The following is a 27,189-nucleotide window of genomic DNA, read 5'->3' as shown; positions in this document are numbered from 1 at the left end:
GCACCTCTTCAAAGTTGTTTCGGGAGATACGCCGGTAGAAACAAACGGAGCGTGCGCACCGGCAGCGTTGGTGTTGGATTAAGCCGGCTGTGAAAACCAAGACACGTGGGGGCATGCCGACTCACTGGTGCTGCTCCTTTTTCTACTTCGAGTGTTATAGCAACCGCAATCCAAACCAGGCTGCCGATGAACGCGTGATTGTCGAGGCCACGAACTTCGTCCTGCTGCACGGGTAGCTTAGAATTGCACCAACGCGAGCCACCACTGACGTCTCGGCCACCATGTTGAATTTGCGATCGGTTAGTCACATCACGTGCTTTGAGCTAGTGCATTCAAAGCCATAAAGCGGAAAGGCGTATCTCGAGGCGAAAAATTGGTCTAGGACAGATAGATTCGCGTGACCCTCGGGGCGTGGTTTTTCGGTCGCTTAGGTGGTGAAGGGAGTGAACTTCCTGTGAGATTTGCCACTTTGCTCCTTTCGAAGCCAAATGTAAAGGCGCCTATTGCGGAGACCATTGCCGCTTCCTGGCTCTTCGAAGCATAATGTGAACGCGTGTTGACTACGTCGTCCTCATATCGCTGTTTATTGGCACTTGAAACGTCATGGCGCGGTACTTCACTTCACCGCTCAGAGATGGCGGCACCACCCTGTTACGCCTAAGGCCACTAGATGAAAACTTGTTTTATCTATGGACCTTAACCACGCCTAGCCCTGCAAGTATAAGGCAGTGTTAGAGAGAATCGGTAAACAATTCAGTAGTGCGTCCGCAGCAGTCGTATGGATGCAGCCTCTCATTGCGAATGGCTGGCACGGACGGCTGCTATGGACGCGCAACTAAATCTGTCTGGTGATAGACATAAGGCTCGTTTGTTAAAACTCGTGTGTGTATCTGTGGCGTGTTGGGTAGAGCACCGACCACCTACTGCCGTGAACCGAGAGTATGGTGTTCCGATTTTAGGCGGAAGCTTTACTTCTGGTTTCTTTCTTTTTAGTCCGTTAACGTGCTTTTTAGCAACGTGTTGCCCGTGCTGAAAATTGATAAGTAAAATTATGGTGGAGCTCGGTATAAAACACTGTCGTGCCAAAATATTCATAACCTGTACGAATTCGAGTTTGACGTGTATCTGTCTTTTACAGGCGTAATTCCTTATTAGAGATACGAACTCGAGAGGTACAGTGATTTCTTGCGCTACAGAGGAGCGGAGGTTTGATCATGCGATGCGTGTGCTTCGCATTCAGGAATACCCAAACGTCAAGTCTGAACGAATGAATACTGCGACACAAAACGAAGATTTGTACCACAACATTGTTCCCAAGTTTCACCAATACAAATAAATTCATGACAATTTTGAATTTACTTAAAAGCGCAGGTATTGATAAAGAAAACGAAGATTGCGTAACATATTTTCAGCAATCGGTGAAAGTGCACAAACACCAACAAACGAAGAAAATAACAACACAAGTGCCTACTGACAACTGAAATTTGTATTCAAAATACGGAAAATATTTAGGTCAGAAACCACTTGCGTGTGACTTATCGCAAAAAGTAGCCTACAGATGGGTGTCAACATCCGCGATCGCTGCATCGTGTAATATGCTATAAAGAACCGGGCGGCCCAGCTGTCACCTACTTTAAAGTAAAAATTGCCCCCCCCCCCCCCCCCAGTAGGGAATTCTGAGGATTCGACTGCGGCGGTTCACGCGTGAGAACCAAGCGTTAGAAAAAAATGTTTTTTTTTCTTATACCGTGCAGACAATAGTGCCGTTCGCTGCACGTGTCATTTTTCTGTCACGAAAAAAACGGTATGCGTTTTCAGCCCTAGTAGATAGCGTGCCCGGTAAAAAATACTATAAAGTGAACAAAACGAACAGCGTTCCCGGCTCGGTGTTGGCGTTTCATAGCGGCTTCTCAACCGCACATTTTCGGATGCTCTTGAGAGTCGCCCAGTCAGCGAACGGTCGAGAGTGAGGTGCAGGCGGACTAGAAAGTGGGGCGCAGGGCAGAAAGAGAGTGAACGGTGAGAGAAGAGCGGCGAAGAACTGCACCTACCCTCTCATACACTCTCTCGCAGCACATTCTCTGGTTGCTAGAAAGAAGGGTAAGCATGCGCGGCTGCAGCTGTTGCTATGGGTGACGAGGTGCCGCGGACGCCACAGACAACGCCGGATGCCTGACATAGCCCGACTAAGAAATGCATTCCCATATAAAAGAATTGGCAGCAAAAAAAACACGCCTTTTTTATTTACTGCTTTTCTCTCAGAGTGTTCCTCAATAAATGTAGCAATCAATCATTATAGACGGATCCCAGTTTATTTGCTCCAACGCGTCATTTCAAAGCGTGCGAGCTCTTCGGCGTGTTTTCAATAGATGAATTGCAATTTTGTCAACGCCTTCACACAACGCCCGATGGACACCTTGCCGAAAGCGTCGCCTTGACCCATGTCAACTATACATAACAAAATAGCTATGCAATGGTATAACAACTAGCCTGCTTTGCCTGGAACACGAAAAATCGTGATCGACTAAAAGCTAAGAAATAACGCGCGTTACGTTCATTTCTAATAAAGCAGCGGCGTTCAATAGCTTTAACATGCCGTGCTCAAGTTTAGCGCAAAATTATTCGCGCTCCTCTATCTGTCACACCAATTTTTTTTTATTCCACTCTCACCGTTAAATACTACAACTACCACAGCTTTCCATGATCACAAGGACATGTTCCGTTAAATCAATCATTATTCATAGGCGTTACTCGTAGGAATAGTGAAGTATCGCTAAGCGTCCACATGGATACATTTACGTGATACATCTCTTTAGCTTTCAAAGACCGAGAGACTTTGTATACACTCTCTTGTATCCATGTAGAGTAAGCATTGGCCTACTGCTGTAAGGTGGCGTTTCACTTTTTTGTTATACATAATTCTAGGATAGATCGATGAAGAATGTTTTTTTCTTTCTCGGAACCCATAATGCCACCTTTTGCAAAAATAGTCACAAACATTTTAATAAGACACTTTCATCCTAAACGTTGTTCCTGGAATTTTAGGTGAGCATATCAATTTCGAAAGTAGTGCCTTACAAGCATTAAAGGAATCATGCCCAAACCTTCGAAGAGAAAAGTACACACACTAAGCAGCTCGGAGCGGCTGCGGGACAAACGCATTAGTGCGGCCCTTCTGGCCCCCTTGAGCGAAATTCTTTTATCAAATTTGAAAGCCGAGCTGTAAGGTTCGGCTCATCATGCAAGTTTGACTCATCAGTATTTCCAACCTGCATGGTGGGTTGCACTACCTCAAGATGGTTGGGCTGACGTACAGTGCTCACTTGATGCTTTCCGCGGGGAAGAACTTAGGTAGAACTTGTGGGTTATCAAAAGAAATACGGAGGGCACAGTAGTGAACTGCTTTGTGAGTTAGGTGACGCATAAGGATGGCCCATCAAGGTGTGATTAAACCTGTCATTGCATTGCCGTGATCCTAATTGAAGGCCGGTTTTTTTGAGGAACCAAGATTCTTTCGTGGTACAAAAAAAGAATGACACGTTAGCTTGTTGACGCTTCTTAGATTTTGAAGGCCAGAGACAGGTGGGAAAAAAGTCCTTCATAACAATATACAGTGCAGACAGTGAATACCTGCATACGCACTTGTATGCTGTGTCAAGTGTTTATTCACGTGCACGTGCTTTTTTATCTATGTATCTCGCGTCTTTTGAATAAAATATTTCATTTGTTAGTACGTCGTTGTGCTGTTTGTTAACCCAGTTGTTCAAGTTTTTAGCTCTTTCCTTGATAGCGGCCTACGAACTTGCCCACCAATCTATTCTTCGAAATTTCAGCAGTAGGGTGGGCGTATCATATTGGTCTACTCAATTTATATAGAAATAAAATCTTTATTGTCCCTTACACATGTCGAAAATGCCAGGAAGTATTGGAATATTGGGAGAGTTTCATAAAATCATCAAATCCTCGTTGGGCCCATTACTGCTTGGCATTCTTACGCAGGGTCCCGCCATGGTGGTCTTGTGGCCAAGGTACTCGGCTGTTAACCCTCAGGTCGCGGGATCGAATCCCGGCTGAGGCGAAATGGAGGCAAAAATGTTGTAGGCCCCTGTGCTCCAATTTGGGTGGAGGGTAAAGAACCCCAGATGGTAGAAATTTTCGAAGCCCTCCACTACGGCATCTCTCATAATCATATAGTGGTTTTGGGAAGTTAATGCCTACATATCAATAAATCATTTTTACGCGGGGTTCTAACTTGAAGGTGCCGATATCTCGCCCCGATATCTGATAAAAGGCCACGCTGCTCTAATATTCAAGATTTTTTGACAAGAGAACGGCGTCATCCTGATGGCTGCTATTACATTGCGTAAGGTTAAATTAAAGTGTTACGTGCTGGATTTCTTTCCACTTCTCAATAATTGGCAGAAAAAAACGTGAAATCTATTGCTGGCGACAAAATTATTGTACATAGTCCAAAAACTACATTGTTTCAGGGTTTACATTAGAAAGTTCCCGACTATTTGGTAACTTTATCTGGACATCAAGGAATGAGTCACTGAGGCCTGTCAATATTTTTAGGCCAGTTACTGCATGTGGCCTTTGTTTCATGCCCTTGTTTATTAGATAATTGGTACCACGTTTTTTTTTTCATTTTCACGACTGTGCTCATTAGCTGCTTAAAGCATTACTAAAGGTGAATCTAGGTGATGATTCAGCAAGTTTCATACTGTTGGCTAGTTTTGCATCGCCTCGTTATTTGTAACCGGTCAGTACGTTTGCACACTCATGCTCTAATGGCCGTTTGCTTTCTCACAGCAGAGAATAACTATACAACAGTATATCACGAGAAAAAGGCAATTATACACTTCGCAATGTTTCCTCTGGAGGCGCGCCGTCTCGTGGCGTGTATAGTGTGTACACGTCTCACTTCAAAAGCAGTACAGCTCAGTACGTGTACTGACTGACGTTAGTGATGGTGACTCGACAGAATACAGAAAGCAGATACGATCGTTCACTGAAATATTCACCACAGTCAAATGCACTTTTGGAAGGAAGACGCACACAAGCCTGCACCAATAGAAACGCAGTCTTGAGTGGCGTCATGAGCCTGATTGTATGTGTCTACGCCCCTTTGGAAAACATTGAAAAGTGCTTAAGCGGGACTGTTGCTTTTGTCATCGAGATCATAGGCTGCCGCGCTTCGGTTGTCTGGGTGGCGCTTCTAAGAACTTCCTAAGTAGCATCAAACCACCGCAAGGTTCAGTTGGCACAATTCAGAGTGGATATTTCTCTAATAAATATTCACCAGCAGGTCATACATGTGGTAAGCTAGTAATATTTAGAGTACCATTCATAGTTACAAAGAACACTCAAATGAGCACCTGATGCATTGGGACAATATAACTGCATGTAGATGAAAAAACATAGTTCATGCGTGGCACAAGTCAATCACAAGAAGTCCGAACAGTGAATCAGCAGCAGCAATATGTAAATACACGCCACAATGCTGCTAGGAATGAGCCAAATTCGGACACGATGCACGCGAAAGTGTTCTCTCTAACTGCAAACCCATCATTACATACTACTGGTTGCGATACAATTTATTTTTTGTATTTAATATGTTGCGTTATGGCTGATGATTTGGTTCCATGCAGTAACTTTATACATTCTACAATTGACACATTGTTGAACAATGTATAATATTGTGTCATCAGTGTGCAACACTTTTGTGATGTTCATGCTGCCACATGTGCCGGAACTACCCAAGAAACGTTGGGCACCCGTCATGTGTATCGACACACCTCTAGTCCAATTTTCTCAGTGTACTGTGTTCTTTTCGCACCGGAATAAAAAAAAATGTTTGCCTTTATTTTGTGATTTTGTTTCAATTTTTTTATTAGTACCCCATCAAGGCTGAGTGCGAAGAAAAAAAGCGTAGCTTCTCACAAAAATTGGATGGAGAGGGGTGATTCTGACACGGTGGACAGTCCCAGCGGCATGGGCACTGCGGTCGTGTAGGCCCTGTCATAGGAGCCCACTACCTGCTTTAGCCAGGGTGCAAACACATCGACGCGCGTGTAAACTCCCGGTACATTTTCTCTTGCGCAGCCGTGTCCGTATGAGACGATGCCCACTTCCACGTAGCGGTGCCCACCGCTAACTCGATACATGGCGGGTCCTCCAGAGTCCCCCTGAAGAAGAGAGAGTATGGCATTCATGACACGCGTGTTTTCGAGGAGGATATTTGGCATAGCATTGAATATGAAAGTGCACACCAGTTTTGTACGCGTTGACGAAAAAAAAAGCTACTAAATACGTTACTAAATATTAAAGAAAGAAGAATGCGTTAACACTTTAAGTTACCTCCAAAAAAAGGTAACGTGTTACCGTTACAGAAAAAGAAGTAATGGACGTTACCTCTGACATTACAACTCCATCAAAAGTTTATTCAATGTCTTTGCTGCAGGAACCCAGATTAGAATTTTTTTTATCTCATTTTTATGTTTCACATAAAGCTCACAACTCCAAGAATGCTTATATACCCAAAATGTTCTTTTACCTAGAATTTTTTGTACAAATGCAGCTGACTTTAGCAACATTACAGAAGCATAAAGATTCGTGTACGGTTATGTGCAAAGGCTTCTGGCTCATTGCCTTATGGTGAAGCCATTGTTCTTAATGTGACATACTTATGTCAAATTCAATCATACACACCATCCACAAAGAAAGCAAAGGCTCCTGGCTCAATGCCTTATGGTTAAGCTATTCTTCTCAATGTGACACACTTATGTGAAATTCTATCATACACATCATCCGCAATAAAACACCACTGAACTCTCAACAATTTACAGTAATAAGCTTTTGCCTGACCGTAGCAGCATCTCCAGTTAAGATTGTGGAAATCAAAACTGGTGATTCTGCCTCCAATATTACGAACTGAGCGCCAGCAGGCAATTGCGGAGGCCTGCTTAGGTACATCTATCGAATTGACGAAGAGTTTGGGGGAATCATTTCCCTGATTATGACACCATATGTCTCTTGGTAAGTACGTGTCGTCGCGTTTTCGCCACCAAAAATCATAGTACGTGCCTCATGGACACCGGAGCCCATGCCAAGACTACCTGCAAGGAAAAGGCCCATACTGACAGCGTGCTTGTACTAGCAAGCTAGACGCGGATTTTCTTAGTTGTGAAAAAAATGCTTCAATTACCTAGTAAAAGGAAACAAATATTTTGCATAGACATTTATTTGCACATTGCAGAAATTTGAAAGCATTTATTTGAGAGCGTTTAAGACCAGCTTCGCTTGCTGAGGAGTTCAATAGCGAGAAACGGAATTGCTGTTACAGAAATAAAGAAGAAAAATATGTTTTAAAAACAATGTTATTCAGCGCTATCATCTTTGTAGCATCTATTATGGAGGAGTTGTCATAAATTGTTGTGCATTTAGACTTTTATCGACAGTACTTTTCTCGCTCTTCGAATTTCAAACAATGTCATTTTGCTGTCTATTACGCATACCTATCATACACTAAATTTATTTTTTTGTAGCTGTAATATTTGTGTTTTTTGGTCATGAACATTGGAATATGACAGGCAATGAAATTAATACCTCTGTGTTGAATATGTTTGATAATTTCTGTCTCATTGTTATACACCTGAAAGAACAAGCTCCTTTCCGGGCTACAGGATGGTTTGTACATAAAACAGAATATGTTCTGTCGAATCTAAAATATTCCTTTTTGGATCCGGGTACCCGCAGCACCTCCACTACTTCAAAACGAAGTTTATTGATGTTGGTAGTGCCTCAGAAGGAGGCTTGTGCACCGGCGCAAATAAATCCCGTTTCACTTGGCAGGCTTCGCTGCTTGTTATACCGAAACTGCTCAAGTGAGGTTTGGCATCATACCTGGCAAGAGTCGGTTGCGGTCTTGTAGGCGCAATACATCACGCGACTGTCGAACCCGCGGTAGTCGGCGTAACATATATGGTTAGGTTGAACTGTGACAGTCGTATATTTGAGTAAGTGCGTGCCAGGTCCACCTGCAAATCAGTCAAAACAAAAGAAATATCGGTGGCGTGTTACACTTTAACAATTGCAGGCAAAAGCTCACAGCAATAAGTTATTCAATCCTGTAACGAACTTCCTGATTACTGCACCTACCGTGGTATTGCATTACCTCAGGAGATTGGTTCACGTTTGACCGATGAAAGATATAATACGATGGTCTAATCATGCGCCTAATCTTATGTGGTCACGATGACGGCAATGATTTCATTGATTTCTGAAATTATAACGCTGCCGCTAGGGGGTACGGCCTCTCCACTCACGTGGAGAAAATGGGGTGGTTTTTGATGCTCTACCGACGTGAGGCGTCCGACGTAGACGAGCCATCATCGCTGGTTTAATGAGCAGGCGAAGACGTACTGTGAAGAGTAGAAGTGCAATGTCGAGATGCGCCGTGGTAGGGGCGGCCAGCCAGCAGGAGAAAGAGGACGAGCACCGGTGGCTCGTAGCGCAAGGCGCTTGAATGTTCCTATGATTCTGGCTGGCTGGATGCCATGGCCACTGCTCTACTTTGGCATGTCGCTTCGGTCCTCAACTGTACGTGTTCGTATGCTATTTAAACCAGTGACTTCGGCTCATCTACGTCGGATTCCATCACGTCGATACAAATTGTTGACTACGGACACACGGGCAAGTGACTGGCGCTCCGGCCAGTCTTGTTCCAGCCAGCGCTAGCCTCGCAGCCACTATTCAACTCCCCTCCCCCCTTCACCATTTCGGACATCTCGCCTAGAGTCATGGTTCAAGAATTTCGCAATGGTATTGGAGTACAACAGCATCTGGCTCCAATAATTCATATACGAGTTACTAGACTATATCTTTCGCGTGACCTCAAGCGCCACTTCACGCACTTCTGGAGCTCCCGCCCTTACGCTGATCTGCAATATGCCGTGCTCCGCTATTATGGCATCATACATTGCTTATTTTAAAAGAGAAACCCTGGTACTTGAATCTCTTTCATCTACCTGCACGCCTGCTGCATCACGGCAAACTCAAACTGATCTCCTGCTAACATCAGTGGCTACAACGGCGATGAAAGCCATCCTACCACGTTCATCGACCCGTCGTTTGAGAGAGCCACAGCCTTGGAGTCCATGGTTTTTTCCTCCGGCGTGCCGGTTTTGCCACCTCTCTCAACCATGGATTCAGTAGCGGCAACTATTCCACGCACCGTCGGAATCGCTGCGGAATCTTGCTCAGCTGCACCATCTGCCCCGGGCGATTCGACAATCCCCACCCAGCCAGCTGATGCAGCTGTCTCAACACCTATGAAAGCCCGTGACGCCACTCACAACATGAACTCAGGGCCCGCTGTCAAACTGCACACCTTCAAGTTTCTTACCACACCGGCGCCTGCTACTCAAGTTCTCGTAGACTGCCAGCCTCATCACAACTTTTCCTCCTACGTCTAAAGTGACAGCTAAGATTTTCAAGACCTGCCTGCGAGGATTTGCTCGCACTTGCGTGAGGAGCCATGCCACGCGCACTGTCGCCAATGCCACTGTGCACTGTACCTCAATACTTAGCACAATACCATCCGCTGTATTGGCAGCCATTCCTCATCACCGCTGACGTCTAGTCATCAAGTCAGGAAAGGCAGCGTCCCATCCCGGCGCTGAGCCATGCCCCCACGACAGGACGTCGAAAATTGCCTCCTTTTACAACTTCCTTTTTTATTAACCTCTCTCGCGCTCAGTCACGCCTAGGTGCAGTGGACGGCCCTTCGTCTGTACAGATCGTGCATTGCGCTGTCCACAGACGCACCATTGTCGGCACTCAAGAAGCTATAACGTGCGTTGCTTGTTGCGACGTCGACCGCGGCGTTCGCACCACTTTAACCACCACCATTTTCTACGTGCCCCTCTGCTTTGCTCGCTGCTGCTAGTGAGGTGCAACCATTGGGGTACCCGCCTGTTGAGTGGTTGAGAATGCCGCCCCCCAGAACTGTCGGATTCCTCAGGCAAGCACGTGCTGAGGTGCTCAAAAACGGCTTGGCTCCTTTAATAGGGTCTATTACGTCGACGTGGCCGGATCGTAACCGACGGGTTACTACATGGCGGAAGTGATATATCAAAGAACGCAGGTTTCGCTTTCAAAGCCACAAACTCAAGTGAGGCGGAAGAGGTGACCATCGCATTGACGGTATGCTATTCTAAATCCCAACAAATAGTTAAGGACTCTCGAAGAGCCTGCGAGAGCTAACTGACAGGGGAAGTTTCTCTGCTGGTCAATATATTATTATATAAAACAGAGCATCAGATATCGCAATCCCACTCCAAAGCAGCTTATAATGACTTCGAGACAACGGGGTGTCCAAAATAACGAGGCTGTACATGCAGCAGACCCCGCGCCTATTTCCCTAGAAGTGTGTCGTGGCCCTAATAGGCATGAACGTTCAACATCTTTAATACGGTTCTGAGAAATCAAAACCTACTACATTGAGCAACGCCACTTCTATTACACACCAGCGAAGAAGCTCTAAATTGAAGAAGAGTGCCCAGCGATGCTCACAGACGAAGACGCAGCTCTGTCCTGCCATACCTAAATACTATAACCCCAAAATAAGTGGGAGTGCCACACTTTGGTGAAGTGGCCAACAATTACCATATGATCTCGGCCTGCCAAATGAACCGAAAGTTAGCCCCAATTCCCAACCCCGCGATAGAGGAAGATGACCCTGCTGAATAGCTTAAAAGTAGAGCAACAGCGAACAATGGTCCAGCGGGCTTGGATGGCGACTTCGACATTTGACGTACCAGATTAGGAATGTTGACCAGTGCAATGGGGATAAGGGCTATCTGGTGCTGGCAGTTTAAATAAAGGTTGTTTTCCTCCTCCTCTTTACGCCTTCCACTTTGACGACACTCGGACTTCCCAGTAGATGCTCTAGGAACTGCTGTGCATGTTCTTTGTGTTTATATGTTTTTTCGACTTCTTTTAGTATAATTTCTAATTGCGTAAAACGCTAGGCGCCGAGCTCATCAAGTGCCGCGCTTGTGGTGGCCAGTCGACAGGAGAAAGACGACGAGTGCCGATGGCTCATGGCGCGAAGCGCTTAGTACGTGAGTGTGCTTCTGGCTGGCTGTACGCCACAACTGCTGCTGTACTTCGGCTTCTCGCTTCCATCCTCGACTGTACGTCTTCGTCTTCTCAATGAACGAGCGACGACGGCTCCCGTACGTCGGAGGCCGTCACGTCGCTACAATGCGAAGTAGCTAAAGGCGAAGTTCAGTCAGGTGTGCGGCATGAAACCCTTACTCCGCATGCGCGCCCTCTTCCCCTGTTTTCTCTTCTACGCTCCCCCCCCCCCCCCCCGTCTCCCTCATCCAGGAAAGGCAGACGCGAACACACTAGCTTGTGCGGGCCTGCGTAAGTGGCTGTGTAAGAGGCAGTGCCGTCTCGGTTTACACTTTCTGAGCAATCGCGTGAGCGTGTCTGGGGACGAGATTTTGCAGACGCGTGACGAACCCACGTGCCGTGCTCCAACAAGAGTCCGGGCGGAGTAGCAGCAACAGAGACTACAATGAATTCGTGGTGTGGTCCACTTGCAAGGACGCGCTAACGTCGGGTACGGTGCCCGTGATGAACGGAACTTTAAGTCGCCCGACGGAGTGCTTCGCATGCTAAGCATAGTTCTTTTTAGTGGAATGTGATTTGTTTTTTTTTTCAAATTAAATATCATGAAAGTCTCGTTCACGTGCCTCGCGTAGGCGACCGCCAACGTAGCTACGTACAATTCTTTGCTTGAAGGGATGATATTTAGCTGCGTGAAACACGTTAATAGAGTTGACTTTCAAGCAGTACCATTCAAAGCAAATACGACGATAACTTCGAACTTCTGTATATCAGTTTTCGCACTAAACTTGCTAAGAAAGAGAGAGACAGATGTAGAGAGAGAGGCTCTTTATTTAAAGGCCGAGAATTCAGCCGGCGTGTGTATAGTGAAGAAAAATACAGGTTTGCTTCTGTGCCATGATGGGATACTTTAGGCGTTTGCTTTGATGTTGAATTATTTCGAATTTACACCGCACAGGTAATTAGTGCACACCATACTTGACATTGCTGAAATACGGATCATCTACTAAAGAGCGAATGTGACGCAGGTGCGTTCTTTCATTCTTTCGTTCACTTATTTTGCTGCGAGTAATTGGGGCGGGACACATGCAAGGTTTTCTACAAAACCTCTAAACGAATCAGCTTACGGCTGTTTCATTAAGTAAACGCAGCGCTGCTTATAGCTTGAGTTGTCACATATTCAGCAGCTTCGTCTCCACTCCCCCTGCTGGAACGCAGGAACAGTATGTCTGCACGGGGCGTCACAGCGTTATGGAAAGACTCGTGATCAGCAGTAGTTATCCGCAGTAGTTATCGCGAAAATGGGGGATATGCCTTGGAGTGTGTACATCTGACTGTCGCAAACGTCTGAAATTTCGCCCACGCGCTGTTTCATCAAAATGAGGTCGCCTTGACTTTTAAGAGAAATTTCCCTTCACTTAATTCTGCGGCAAGGGTGCGATCGATGCTTCCCCACCCCTGCGGCAAACGACAAGTGTCGGGGAATGGCATTTATAATAGGGATGTGTACGGCCCGAAAAAAATTGACTGCTTGGGTAGTTGACCTTGATTAAGCAGTAAAAGATGTTTCTTTATTCTTTATTCAAAAAAGACCTTACAGGCCCAAGAACAGGGCATTGGGTAAGGGGGGGAGGAATCGGAATGGTACAGACAGGTAACGAACAGTTTACAGGCAGGATCAGTGCAAGAACAACGAAAAACTATATATATATATATATAAATGAAATCACATTTTAGGTAATACAGGGCGAGGTAAATTTGAGGGAATACAGCACTTGTTGATATGAACTTGGCGACAGAGGGATACATTTTAAAAATAAAAGACAAGGGGAATATAAATCACCGTTACGCAATGCACTCAAAATACAGAAACAGGGTCACATGGTGAACAGAGTGAGTAGCTGACAACGAAATGTATCGGGATTAGATATGGAGGCAATTCTTCTGGCGTTCACACTACTTTTGATGAAGCTGTGGAAATTTATGCTGTTCTATCTGCTTTATTGTGTTGTAAGTCGCGAAAGAGACTCACTTCCCGTCACATTAGGTTTGGCGCAGGGTAGTGTCCTCGGCTTTCTCCTTTTTAATATATATAATAATGACATTCTTAACATTGTTGAAGTGTTGTCGAGATTTGAATATCTGCCGATTGCATGCTTTTTAAAGACAATATTTCTGTCAGTGACCAAATTAGTTTACATAGTAGTTCGAATAAAATTCTTGAATGGTGCAAGCACTGGAAAATCACACTAAACACAGGTAAAAGCCTAATATAGCGAATGGCACACAAAAAATGACCTTTGCTTCATACGTATGAATTAGGTTCATCCTTCCTGCATGATATAAACCAACACAAGTGTCTAGGAGCCACCTTTAACAACACGTTAACATGACATCACCTCATAAGTAATACTAGCACCTCAGCCTTCTAAATTATTCCTATCGAGGCACAAACTTAAAAAGCACCAATTGATGTAAAACTAGTATGCTAATATACCTTAATTAGAAAAGCAGAGACTGAAATTTCTTAAACTACTTCAAACGAACAGTTTAACGCTAGATTCATCTCTATATCTATGGCTTTCCTTAACCCGAACCACTCGTCACTGTAGGCAAGATGTATTGACACCGTATTTCGCAAGAACGAAACATTTGAGAATTCTTTTTTCTCTCATGTCATAACCAAACGAAATTGTGTAATCGAATCGACTCTATAGTGCTAAATATTATTTAAGCTTGCATATAGCTTCGCCAAACATGTTTTTCACTCTATTTCTGTAATATTGTATATAGTTTCCCGAAACACATTTTTTACTCTATTTCTGTAATACTGTTCTTGTTTCGCTTGTTCTTTTTATTTTCTACACTTTCACTGTTCTATTAATATATTGCCCTCCCTGCTCGAAATGCGTGTCACCTGTAAGTGATAAACAAATAATAAATAAAGAAATATATCTATCAGTTCCCTCAAGTATATGCGTCTAAACTCGCAGACATCCCACTTTATTATCTTTCTTAAAACTTTTTTGAGTCCCTGCTATTAATACACAGGTAGGATGATCCAGTGTAAGAGTTTTCCATTTTTCAGTTCCACTGTTTTAGGGGCAAAGCTCCTCTCATGCGTCACGCGTAACCGAGAAAAGAAGAGACGAGAGAGAAAAAAGCGCCAGGGCGACATGGAAGGCGCAGCACAGTCACAGAGAAAGCTAGAAAAGTGGCCTTATAGAACTTTTATAAACACTCATAAAGTAACCGCTGCAAGCACACTTGCTTTATACCCACTACGGCATTAATAATAAAAATTTTTGGGTAGGAGGCCAGCATTCGCTATGCTTTTTTTTGTCAATCTTCTGAGAAGTGTGGTATCCGCTAAACCCTTGCACGGAATTTCGTGCCATTTTTTCAAGCAGGGACTGACAACAATGAAGAATAATTTCAGAAGTGAGTATGCAACAAAGTTAATATGTGAAGAGGAACAAGCTTTTTGTATATGGTTGAAGTATTGGACGACCCACACGTTGCGCTATTCGCATTGTGCGACTGGTTGTTTTCTTGGTGTTTGAAACGCTTTATAACTCGTATTTACGCGATCACTTTCCCGACATCAAGCCTGCCAACGAAAGTTTACCAGCAAGTCCCAAGCACTGGCTTGGCGAAGACGACGTTCTGAACGGACGCGTTTTTCATGTTCTCCGCTTCGAAGGATTTATCGGCCATGGGCCGAGGTGCTGCTCAGGCTTCAGCCAGCGGCAACGACTATCGTGTTGTACTTCCTCGCCTTCCCACCGGTAAGCTTGTTGTGGACTCTGTCTTTCTACATGCGGACTTAGCTGGTCGCCCCTACCGGGCTCAAGATTTTAGAGATGCTCTTCGGGACATCATTGACTTGAAGGAAATAAGCTCCATAGGTCAATTTCAAATGTCTCATGTTTGGATGGTCACATGCAAGTCAACGCTGACGAAAACAAAGTTGGTCACAAGAGGCGAATGTTTCGTCAAAAGTCGTCGATGCCTCGTTATAGACCCGGAGCCCACGGAAGTGAAGTTGAAGCTTATGTGGCTTCCTGAGCGCTTGGAGAACGCCTATGTGTGTGAGGCACTGCAAGCTTTTGGGAAGGTCAAGACAATATCACAAGAAAGCTGGAAAGTAGCGGACATGGAACAAATGCGGACGCTAAATAGGGATGTTGTTTTGTCCCTTGCTGATGGAGTTCGCATTGCGGATATTCCTCACATTCTTGTTGTCTGCGGAGTGCAAAGCCTCGTCCTGATACATGGCCGCCCACCACTTTGCCTTCGGTGCAGTAAGGTTGGACACATCCGTCGAAACTGCAGGACCCCTCGCTGTGACAACTGTCGACGCTTCGGTCATTCGGCCGAAGATTGTGTTATGACATACGCCAACAAGCTGCGACAGCACACAAAACAGCCAGATGATAACCTACAAGAGCATATTATGGATGCCACCGAGGTTTTGGATGCAACGGGAGACACTCCGTCAATGTCATATGCTGCAAGCTCTACCACAAGGAATCCAGAAGAGGAAAGAAAGTCACTCGCTGTTGACACAGTTGAAACTTCTGCGTGCAAAGAGCCAAGTGAATCATGCAAGCAGCATACCCAAAACGACTCCGCACCACCCCTAGCACAAGTAGGAGTTCCTTTGGAGAGTGCTGTTGCGCTGACCCATAAAGATGCCGAAGAACCACCAGTACAAGATAGAGACTCTGGGCTAGATGCCGCAGAAAGTTCATCACCTGCTTGCGCTGCAGCTCCGCAGCAGCTTTTTCATCATGATGCAGTGTCGGAAGATGATATGCAGATCTCTACGAATACAGCAATACTGAAACGTCGCGCATCATCTAGCTCGGATTCAAGCAAAGGGAGTGACCCAGCGTCAGTGACTAGGGAGTCACGCCGTCGCCGAAAGTCCGTGCCAAAGGGGAAGTGTCGCCGATCCCGATCTAGGAGGCCTGCTGGGGGCTCACGGGAAGCCTCAGCGCCAACTCTTGGGACTGATCAAGTGGGACGATAAGCGAATTAGAAGGTAGTCACCATGGCGCAGTCTGAGCGACTCATATTTGCCACCTTGAACGTATGCGGCCTTAGGTCTTCGCAGAAACAAGCACAACTCCGTAGACTTCTCAATCGGAAGCGTCTCGACTTTGTCGCCATCCAAGAGACAAAGATCGAGAGCGAGGAAGAGACCGAGAGGGCCCTGCGGCCTTTTCTGTCTCAGTTTAATGTGTGTGTCTCACATGCTAAAGGTTTATCTGCGGGCTGTTGGTTGTTTCTGAGAAAAAGCCTACCCTGTTCAGCATTGTGCACTAGTGTTGATGAAGAGGGCAGGTATATATGCTGTGATTTTTTGTTGCAAGGAGTGCCATGGAGAATTATCAATCTATATGCGTTTAATGATGTTCCGAAACGGCTTGAGTTATTTGAAAAAGTGCGTAATTTAATTGACGTCGACAGATGCACGGTACTTATGGGAGATTTCAACTGCGTATGTGAAGCTATTGATCGTTATAATTCGTCTGGAAAGAGAGACAGGAGTGGTGAGCTTTTATCCGGTATTGTAGATAATGCAGGACTAATTGACATTGGGGTCTCGAATCGGGCAACAGCATATACAAGAGTACAAGGCAGCTGTCATGCTCGCCTTGACCGGATTTACGTGTCCTCATCACTCCTATCTTGTAAAATTTCCTGCAGCACCGAAGCTGTATCATTCTCAGACCATTGTATTGTCATAGCGCAAATTGGCGAAAATCGTCACAAACAATTCCGTCCCCAGTGGGCCCTTTGGAAAATGAATGCGAAGCTCCTCTGTGATCAGGAATTCATGAATTGCGTCCAGATGGCATTGAGGCAATCTTTTTCGATTGGTTTTCATATCTTCGCTGCTTGGGAGCTTTTTAAACAAGAAGTTCGCTCTATAGCTTTAGAAATTGGGGCTGTTAAGTCTTTCTATAGAAAGAATGATGAAAAGATACTTGTTAAAAGTCTTTGCAATCTTTATGAGATGGAATGCGAAATGCCGGTAAAGTACATCAAAGATATTGAGAATATTAAGTGCCAACTACAGAGATATGATGCTGCTCGCTACCAAGGGGCACGTATTAGATCTCGGAACCAGCGCACTTTAAATTCTGAGCAACCGACGCTCCAAGCTTTACTTGATGAGCAACGCCATGCGATTTCTAAAGTTATTCCAGACTTGTACTTTAACGATGTGCTCATAAAAGATAACGGAGACATTACTTTGGCGTTCGAAACGTACTATAACAGCGTATTTAGCTCTCTCTCTGATGATCCTGACGCTCACCTCAAGGCTAGTTTTGTTTCTCTTGTGAACCCCTTGAAGGACAGTGATTGTGAAGTCATTAATGGGCCCATTACTCTACAGGAAATCGAGCAAGCAATCGACAACTTGCCTTTATTGAAAACATCAGGGCCTGATGGCATCTCAGGCGAATTTTACAAAGCTTTCAAGAAAACGCTTGCTCCTATATTGCTGAATATTTTTCAGATGAGTTACGACATGGATACACTCCCTCAATCTTTTTGCAAAAGTCACACTGTGTTAATACCGAAAACAACTGACAAGGAAAAACTTCGCTTCGTTGAGGGCTACAGACCAATATCGCTGTCAAATGTGGACTACAAAATTTTCGCAAAAGTATTAGCAAATAGGTTGCAATTTGCTATGTCGATCCTCATTGGGTCTCATCAGACATGTGGGATCAGAGGACGATCCATACAAACCAATATACATGTCGCTCGAACAATGCTTCAATACTGCCATGGTTCTCAAGAACATCTTGCAATGCTACAGGTAGACCTTGCAAAAGCTTTTGATCGTGTTCGTCATTCCTTCCTTTTTTCTCTTCTCGAACAAGCTAATGTTGGCAAAGTTGTTCTTAAAGGCGTTAAATTATGCTATATTGAATGCTCAACTCGTCTGATAGTTAATGGTCAACTCTCCAAGCCAGTTTCTATTCGCTCTTCAGTAAAACAGGGATGCCCGATGTCACCTCTTTTATTTGCACTTTATCTAGAACCACTGTGCTTAAGCATAATACAGTCGAGTTGCATTCATGGCTTTAGAATATTAGGCAGTGAGGTTAAAGTATTGGCTTATGCAGATGATGTCGCATTCTTTTGCACAGATAAACCAAGTGTCGAAAATGTGGTATATACTATTGAAAAGTTTGGCGTAGTATCAGGAGCTCGTTTAAATGCCTCTAAAAGTTTAGGACTGTGGTTTGGCTTGTGGGGTAGCACACCGAATCACTTTGCAGGGATTAATTGGACAAGAACTCCTCCAACATACCTCGGTGTACCATTGCATGCATATAGATTCAGTGCGCATTACTGGAAGGAACGTGTCCCTAAGCTTGAACGACAGGCCCAGACATTTGTGCCCTATCGACTTTCGATATTTGGGAGAGCTGAAGCTTGTAATACTTTCTTAGCGACAAAACTTTACTATGTATTGCAACTTATTCATTGCGCAAGATTCTATATACAACGCTTTCATCGAATTTTCGCTATTTTCATATGGTCTTCGACTTTTGAGCCCATGCGTTGTGATAATATATTCAAGCCAGTTAGTGAGGGCAGGTTAGGACTAAAACACCTTTATCTATGGCAAATAGTGTCCCGATTCTTCTTTTTTCGAGACAATTCCCATCCTGTAATCCGTTCCTTCTTGCAGGTTACACTTGTTGATTGCTTACCAGATTTAATTGTTTCATCCAACTTCTCCGAACGCCCATGCTTGTGGGGATTCATGCAGGAAGTTTACCTCGCAGTTCAGTTCCTTAAAGCTCGCTTCTCTGTAGAATACCTGTACTCAGTAACGCGCAAGGTGCTTTATAAGGACCTACTGAGTACACTCTTCCCATCTCCATTGTACCGTTCACTGTACGCCAATCTTCCTGGTCACGATGTGTTGAAGCGAGTGCGCAAAATGTACATTCCACCAAATTCAAAAACATTCGTCTATAAACTCCACTCTGAAACATTAGCGGTAAACACATGGTTAGAAAGAAAAGGTATTTTATTCCGTCTGTTAACTGCCGTCTATGCGATGTGCCGGAAACGATTGAACATTGCTTTGTTAGCTGCAAAGATGCCATACTATTTTGGGATGTCCTTCAGCGAGCACTGAAAAAACGTTTCGTCATTAATTCTCACACAATACGTTATCTTCTGCCAGCAACACTTGATGAAGTACCTTATGATATGTTTTTCCTCATGGGTTTGCACAGCTTGTGGAAGACACAAATGCAAGACCGCAATGCAGAGCCCACCACCTCTTCAAGCGCACACTTCATTCAAATGGCTATCCACCTAAAAAACATCTACGACGAGCTAGACTTTAGACCGGACTGGTACTCCGTCTTAGATAACTGTTTGACCTCACCCCTTTTTTGTTTGTATAACACGATGTGAAGAACTCTTCATGGGAGGAACTCACGCTGTGTTAGCCATTTAGTTTTTTGAGTAACGCTTGAGCGCTTACTTTGGCGATTTGATTGTACTTTTGTTCGCTTGATATCGTCTTTATTGCCCAAGTACTTAATTAAATACCATAAAAAAACTGGCTTGGCTCAGTGGTATAGCACTGGGCTGGCACCCAGCAGACCCGGGTTCAAGCCGCACTGTGTCATTCGTTCTAGTTTTTTTTTAAACTTTTGTGTGATGTGGTTATGGACAGCGGCGACGGTGGTGGCAGCAGCGGCGGCGGAGATATACTGCGCGCGTGACCCGAGCTTTTATCTCATAACAGCTTTCGCTGTAAAAAAAAGGCAGTGTGTCTCAAACAGTATAAAATACGGCGCTGTCTCATGAAAGTACATATAAAATGCAGCTGAGTGAGAATATTGTAGATGACGTTGTACCGCTTCTCTCCTATTGGCTGCTGCGCGGGCTGTGCCTGGGTCCGCAGAGAACGAGTGCCCCTCTCAGTCTCCTGGACAGCCACCGTACGTGGCGGATCGTTTGTGGGGCATGGACGAAGCAGAGCGGCGGGTGCGTTGAAGACGCTTGCGCTCGGCTTTCTTGGCTCGCGTCCCGTCGGTGTTACTCACGTGCTGTCTGCATTTTCGAACGCTATCGGACGCATGGATGCATGCATTGGTGGGAGGACACATACACAGACGAACGCTTAGCCCCACTTATTCTCATCCACTCAGTGAAATGCTGTGAATTTTTTCTACCAAACATGTTTGTATTTGGAATTGTTTACTTTAGTTGGCGTTTCTACTAACCTGGTTGATTTTCTTTGTTTACAACGGGTACATCAGTATACATCAATATATCGTTTTAGCTCGTTTGTTGTCTAGTTTTATTACTTCTTTAAAACATAATTTTTCAGTAAGAAAGTGATTTTCAGTTTACTTCTATTCTTTTTTATTTACTGCAGAAAATTTCCTTGCATCCTAGAGTTTTGAGACCTTCTGGATATTGCGCCACAATGTAAGATTTTCACGAGTGAATCAATACATTATCCTTCGAGAGTAGAAGCCTGCGAGTCCGCTGCAACGCGATTGCTTTAGCGGTGAGGCCTCAATAAAGTGTACAGCATTGAATAACAACTATTGTTTCTTTCTCGAATTTTCCGTGAGCGACGTAAGCAAAATGGCTCGAGTCACTTGCGGGTCAAGGCACGTTGCCGAGCGAGTTGGTTGGGCTTCATCCTCCATATGGGTATAGCGCACCACGAAAAGCACACAAAAGAGACACATACACACTGCGCTATGTGTTGATGTGTGTCCCTTTTGTATCCTTGTCCTGGTACGCTATACCCAAATGAAGGATGCACTTGCGAGCCTTGCATGAGGACGTACCTGCGCAGTTCGCACGGAGCCTAGCTCATGTTTCTTCGATACTACAGGAATATCACGTTCATGTCCAGACAGTACTGAAATGTGGCAACGTGAAAGCACAAGTGACATCGCTAGAAGTCAGATTGCCATAACAGAAATGATTGATTGTCCAGAAGCCCTTGGTATTGAGAGCATTGAATATTCGATAATGATGCACCTGGGAGAGCGTATTTTATGACGCCCGTAAAATTTGTGCCCTATTTTTCCATACGACAACGCTGCCACCAAAATTGTGAATTCATAAAATCCTAGCTTGAAAACAGTACAAAAGCTAACAGTTACGTGTACGACTACAATAGATGAGTGAAGCTCCTTAGAATTGGGACGCAAACGGCCATGCACCTGCTCTCGCTGCTGGTTTTCAAGAAGGCTGTAAGGTGGTGAGCGGGTGGAGACAGCGTCTGCTGTCCCCGGTGGCAGGAACAACTGGGCGACTGTGTGTGTGGTGAGTACAGCGCGACTTGAGCACGCCTATTCAACGAATCAACCACCGGGCAGATGGCAGGTGTAGAGGTCGCCACCCTTCAGTCATTTAGTTCGGCTGCCACTAGCATGTGGCGCCCCTGAGATTGTATATATTCTGCCCCGAACAAAGTGGGAGGGCCCTTTTGCGTTATCTGAGCAGCTGTCGTGCGTATCGTCTCTCTCCGCTCGTGCTCCGGCACGCTCGCGCGGGACCGGACACAAGACATGGTGTCAGAAGTGGCTGCGTAACGCCCCCTCATCCCGAACTCGCCTGTACCGCACGACGATGGCCCTCGACGGAGTGGCGCCGAAAAAGCTCAGCCTCAACCTCCAGCCGCCCGCACCGTTCGACTTTGTGAACCCGGGAACCTGGCCAGCATGGCTCAGCCGCTACGAGGACTACGCCGTCGTTTCCGGCCTGACTCAAGCATCCGGCGACATGCAGGTACGCTCGTTGTTGTACTGCATGAGGCCGGAGGCCCGCCCACTTCTTGAGACATTCTCGCTCGACTTCCCTGCATTGCCGGCCAAGCTCGACCCCGTCAACAGCCTGCTCACTGGACCTGGCGGTCAGCCGCTGCGCGTGCTGGGTTCGTACATGGGGAGACTTCGGTGGCAGGGGAAAATGAGCTCTCAGCGCTTGTACGTGATCCAGTCTCTCACCGTACCTCTTCTTGGACTGCCGGCGCTTCAAGCTCTGGAAGTTGTAAAGTTTCTCGACGAACTTCAGACTCCGAAAGCAACATTGCGTGCTGAGCTCTTCCAGGGATTGGGCACCCTCAAGGACGAGTACACTATCCTTCTGAGACCTGCCGCCGTACCCTTCTCCCTAAGTGTGCCTCGCTGGATTCCCATCCCGCTACGCGGGGTCGTCCGTCACGAGCTTGACAAACTGGAGGAAGGAGGCGTGATTCGCAGGGTCGACAACCCAACCCCGTGGTGCTCTGGTCTCGTTGTAGTACAGAAAGCCGATGGTTCCTACCGGCTGTGCGTTGACTTGACTCAGCTGAACAAGGTTGTCCTTCGGGAACGCCCCATCCTACCAACGGTAGAGCAAGTCCTTGGCCTCCTTGGCGACGAAACAGTTTTCTCCAAGCTGGATGCAACAGCCAGTTTTCATCAGGTTAAACTATCTGCAGACTCCCAAGAGCTCACAACGTTCATCACCCCATTTGGCCGATACTGCTTCTGCCGGCTCCCCTTTGGCATCACCTCCGCGCCGGAGTACTTCCAAAAACAGATGGCCAGGATCCTGGAGGGCCAGGAAGAAGTCGCCAATATGATAGACAACATTCTGGTCTTTGAGCGCACCCGCGAGGAGCACGATGCCAGACTGAACCAGGTGCTCTCTCGCCTTGCAGAAGCAGGCATCACGTTGAACCAAGACAAGTGTCGTTTTAGTGTCTCCGAAGTCTCCTTCCTAGGAGTCCTCGTTTTAGCACAAGGCATCAGGCCAAGTCCAGACAAGGTCGAAGCAATCAAAGCCATGGAGGCTCCAACCGACATTGCAGGTGTCCGGCGACTGCTCGGAATGGTGAACCATCTTGCCCGGTTTTTGCCTTGCATCTCGGAGGTCATAGCTCCCATCAGAGCACTTCTAAACAAGTCTGCGACTTGGGTGTGGCAGCATGAACAAAATGCTGCATTCGAGAAAATCAAGGAACTCCTGACATCAGACCGTTGCATGGCCAAGTACCATCCATCATACGCCACCCCAGTTTCGGCTGACGCAAGCTCATTCGGACTGGGCGCAGTCTTGCTGCAGACACAACCCTCTGGAGAGCGCCGCCCAGTTGCGTTTGTTTCGAGATCAATGACCGAGACAGAGCAGCGTTACAGCCAGACAGAAAAGGAAGTATTGGCAACAACATGGGCTATCCAACGGTTTGACGAATTCGTCCGCGGCATCACCTTCGATGTTGAGACAGATCACCTACCACTCGTTTCTCTCTTCGGCAAGATGGAGCTGGACATGCTGCCGCCTCGCATACAGAGGCTCAGGTTAAAGACCATGCGATACCAGTTCCGAATGCTCCACGTGCCAGGAAAGCTGTTAGCTACGGCAGATACCTTGTCACGCATCACCCAAAAGGCGTCTCTCCCCCTGGACACCGTGGAATTGTTTGCAGCTCAAGTGGTCAGCAGCATGTCAGAAGCCTTGCCACTAAGCCCAGAGGACGTGCGACAAGCACAAGAGTCCGATGGCGAATGCAGAGCCCTCACCTTCTTCTGCCAGAATGGTTGGCCACATAAGTCCAAACTGCCACTGCACCTCTCCCAGTATGCCTCAGCAGCAGATGAGCTCTCTGTCTGCGACGGTGTTCTACTGAAAGGCGCCAGGATGGTCATCCCACATTCTTTTCGGCCGGCTGTTTTGACGCTGTTGCACGAAGGACACCAAGGCATCAACAGGACGAAAGCTCTCGCTCGAGAGTCCATTTGGTGGCCTGGCATTTCGGCAGACATTACCTCTCAGGTAACTAAGTGCGAGCAATGTGCTTCCACTCGGATGAACCTTGTAAAGCCCCTGGTTTCCACGGTCCTACCTGGACGTCCCTGGGAACTTGTCGGCATAGACCTGTTCCACCTCCGCAGCCAGACATTCATCTTGGTGGTGGACTACCACTCCAGGTACCCCGAAGTTGTAACCTTGCGGAGCACAATGGCTCAGGCAGTCATCGACGTTCTCAAAAGCATCTTTGCCCGGCATGGGATTCCGCGAGAAGTCAGATCAGACAACGGTCCACCGTTCTCTTCACGCGAGTTTGCAGCATTGGCGGCATCTTATGGCTTTGACCACGTCACCAGCAGCCCGAACTATGCGCAATCGAACTGAGAGGCGGAGAGAATGGTCAGGACCATCAAGGAGTTGTTTCTCAAAGCAACAGACCCTCATCTGGCCTTGCTCAGCTACCGGGACACCCCCGGAGTCGATGGCTTCAGCCCGGCCCAGCTCTTGATGGGACGACAACTCCGAACCAAAGTGCCGAAACAGGACTCCCAGTTATGTCCTCACTGGCCGTCGAGGAAAGACGCGAGGAGAAAAGATGCAGCCTACAAGCAGAAACAGGCCGCTGACTTTAACAGGCATCACAGAGCTCAAGATCTGTCATCGCTCCGAACAGGCCAGTGTGTCTGGGTACGACCTGATCAGGTCAAAGATACAGTGCTTAGCCCAGCACGCCGACCACGAAGTTATGTCGTGGAAACCGAGCAGGGTGGCGTCCTACAGCGCAACCGGCGTCACCTAGTGCCTTTTGTACCTCCTGCGCCAAGGGTGGAACAACCGCCGTCCGAGGAGCAGGAGCCACAGCGAACACTGCCCCCTCTGGAACCCCAGCGAACTACTACAGTGCAACCACCCGATTCCCTTGGACTGCCCCCTGCAGACAGTTACCGCAGTGATGGTGTGACACGAACACGTAGTGGCCGCCGTGTTGTACCTCCGAACCGCCTGAACTTGTGATGTGCAGTGTCTGGCGTCCTCCGTCTTCCGTCTGGTCTTCAAGGGGAAAGATGTAGAGGTCGCCACCCTTCAGTAATTCAGTTCGGCTGCCACTAGCATGCGGCGCCCCTGAGATTGTATATATTCTGCCCCGAATAAAGTGGGAGGGCCCTTTTTCGTTAGCTGAGCAGCTGTCGTGCGTATCGTCTCTCTCCGCTCGTGCTCCGGCACGCTCGCGCGGGACCGGACACAAGACAGCAGGATGAAGCGATGGTTTCGCACGTTCGTCGGTTTGAGGGGGAGAGAGCAGATACGTGAAACGAGGGCACACCCTGGTATCACGCACCTGTTGTTTTGCTCGGTCCACTTGTCATGGGTTTCAAATTCATGGATCGTTTCATTTATTTTTGCGCAGGTACCGCATTAATCTAGCAGGCAGCTTCGACGGTGACGGCGGGGTGCGGGCCTAAGGAGGTTCTCTCTTAAAACCTGTCGCATTGTTAAAGACTGAAAAAGTGAAAACGTGTACCGACCTGGTCGGTCCGAGCGTTGAGTTCTACATGACCTGCTTATTAGGCATCTGGGTGTGATTTCTGTGCAGACATTTTTACTAGTCATAAATATACGCACTAATTGAAGAGAAGCGACCATCTAAAGGTTATCGGCCACCTTATCTCTAGAATGTGTCGCATCATATCTTGAACAATAACAAAGGAAGCTTTGAAAATGTCTGCAGCTCAAGTTCACCATACCGAGTAACGAAGTGTACACAACAGCACCACCACAAACAAAGTTCATTGATTGAGTGATATGTTGAATTTTACGCCCTAAAACCAACTTTAGATTATGAGAGATGTCATAGTGGAGGGCTCCAGAAATTTTGATCACCTGGAGCTCTTTAACATGCAGCCAAATCTGAGCATACGAGCCTACAGCATTTTCGCCTCCATCAAAAATTCCGCCGCCCCAGCCAGGATTCAATGCCATGATCTGAGGTCAGCAGACGAGTACTTTACCCACTAGAACAACGCTGCGGGACCACTACCAACATAAGGCTGATGAGCATTTGAAATTCATAGAAATTAGCAGTGTTTTTCCGACATTAAGGTTGTGTCTCAGATTTTATTGCAATATAAGCTGACTATTTTTCTCATATTTACAGTTGTGTGTGCTTTTCACCAGTTTAAAATTTTGATTCTGCGCGATCGAAACAAACTTTATTAAGGAATTAAAAGGTCTGTACAGTATACTCAGCTTGGTTTGGAGCCACAGAAATCACAAAATCTACTTTTCAGTAACACTTGAGGTACAATTAAGCAAGGGCTAAGTTTACAAATAGTATTCAAGCATAAAGCTTTCCTTAGCTAATCGAAAGCAGAGTAATTAGCCTTCACTGTATTTTCCCCAAATAAAAAAAAACATATTGCTGATTTTATGTCCCGGTATAATATGTGATGCATCGAAAATGTCAAGGGTATGGAAATAATGAAGAGCGTTTATATAAATCATATATGAAACAGACATCACCTTCTCTGATTAATCCCATCCAGCGACTATGTTGTCGGTGCCTGTGATGTTCACTGGTGCTGTTGGGATGCATATTGGCCTTGCGTTATTTCCGTACTCGAATGGTTTTTCCACCTGTAGAAAAAGAAACCACGATAAATTAAAAGAAAGAACGTATAAACTGAACTAAGACGCTTTCTTGAAGGGACACTTAAGTAGATCTTTCGCACTCAGTTCTGCAACACTCTAAAGCTTGCCGACTCTTTTCAAGGTGCACTTGTTTTTGCTGTCGCATTCTTAGCGCTGTGGATCCTAGAGCTTAGTGTTTTCAGAGTAAACCAGAGTCCACGGCCGCACCACCACTATCCAAGGTCCCCCACCATTTTTTTTCGTTGGTTGAATTCAAGAAAAAAGAAGCTTCACAATGGATGCAAAAGTGAAATTGAAATGATCAAGTACTTGTCCAGCTTTCCGGTCCCGAAGGCTTCAAACAAAAAATTATGCACTACATCGGGGATCAGCAGCCGGCCATTACCGCCGAGAACCTGCGTCACGACGGCCCTGCACTTCACATAACGAGATTATAGTTTCAACTGAGAAAAAACACAGCGTCTTCCCGACCCTTCTCATATAATTAGTGTGTGCGGCCAATACCTTGTACCCATGACAAAGCCTCTCAGGTAGCTCTGTTTTCAACAGTGTGATTTGCCTATCCCAGTACTCGACAGATTGCTTGAA

General features: G+C 46.2%; 2 protein-coding genes across 2 annotated transcripts; one reads left to right on the top strand and one right to left on the bottom strand.

Annotated features, from left to right (window-relative positions):
* Positions 1 to 5,862: 5,862 nt before the first annotated feature.
* On the bottom strand, positions 5,863 to 26,611 carry LOC142795714 (tryptase beta-2-like). Its single transcript, XM_075886110.1, has 3 exons — positions 26,473 to 26,611; positions 7,906 to 8,039; positions 5,863 to 6,188 (listed from the first exon to the last, which is right to left on the bottom strand). The coding sequence occupies exons 1-3, from the start codon at positions 26,543 to 26,545 to the stop codon at positions 5,940 to 5,942; spliced, it is 456 nt and encodes a 151-aa protein (XP_075742225.1). The 5' UTR covers positions 26,546 to 26,611; the 3' UTR covers positions 5,863 to 5,939.
* On the top strand, positions 14,825 to 16,301 carry LOC142795713 (uncharacterized). Its single transcript, XM_075886109.1, has one exon. The coding sequence runs from the start codon at positions 14,825 to 14,827 to the stop codon at positions 16,172 to 16,174; it is 1,350 nt and encodes a 449-aa protein (XP_075742224.1). The 3' UTR covers positions 16,175 to 16,301.
* Positions 26,612 to 27,189: the final 578 nt, after the last annotated feature.

This window comes from Rhipicephalus microplus, unplaced genomic scaffold (genome assembly GCF_043290135.1).
Source record: "Rhipicephalus microplus isolate Deutch F79 unplaced genomic scaffold, USDA_Rmic scaffold_818, whole genome shotgun sequence".
Taxonomy (NCBI): domain Eukaryota; kingdom Metazoa; phylum Arthropoda; class Arachnida; order Ixodida; family Ixodidae; genus Rhipicephalus; species Rhipicephalus microplus.
The sequence above is the reverse complement of the archived record's forward strand: the minus strand, read 5'-3'. Positions and strand labels throughout refer to the sequence as shown.

What these genes read in the sequence shown, in the direction of transcription:
- LOC142795714 (XM_075886110.1), bottom strand. Translation starts at nt 26,545, where the DNA reads ATGCATCCCAACAGCACCAGTGAACATCACAGGCACCGACAACATAGT. An exon ending in GATGGGATTAATCAGAGAAG is followed by an intron (nt 8,040 to 26,472) that starts GTGATGTCTGTT and finishes ACTGATTTGCAG; the next exon opens with GTGGACCTGGCACGCACTTA. An exon ending in CCGCAACCGACTCTTGCCAG is followed by an intron (nt 6,189 to 7,905) that starts GTATGATGCCAA and finishes TCTCTTCTTCAG; the next exon opens with GGGGACTCTGGAGGACCCGC.
- LOC142795713 (XM_075886109.1), top strand. Translation starts at nt 14,825, where the DNA reads ATGTTCTCCGCTTCGAAGGATTTATCGGCCATGGGCCGAGGTGCTGCT.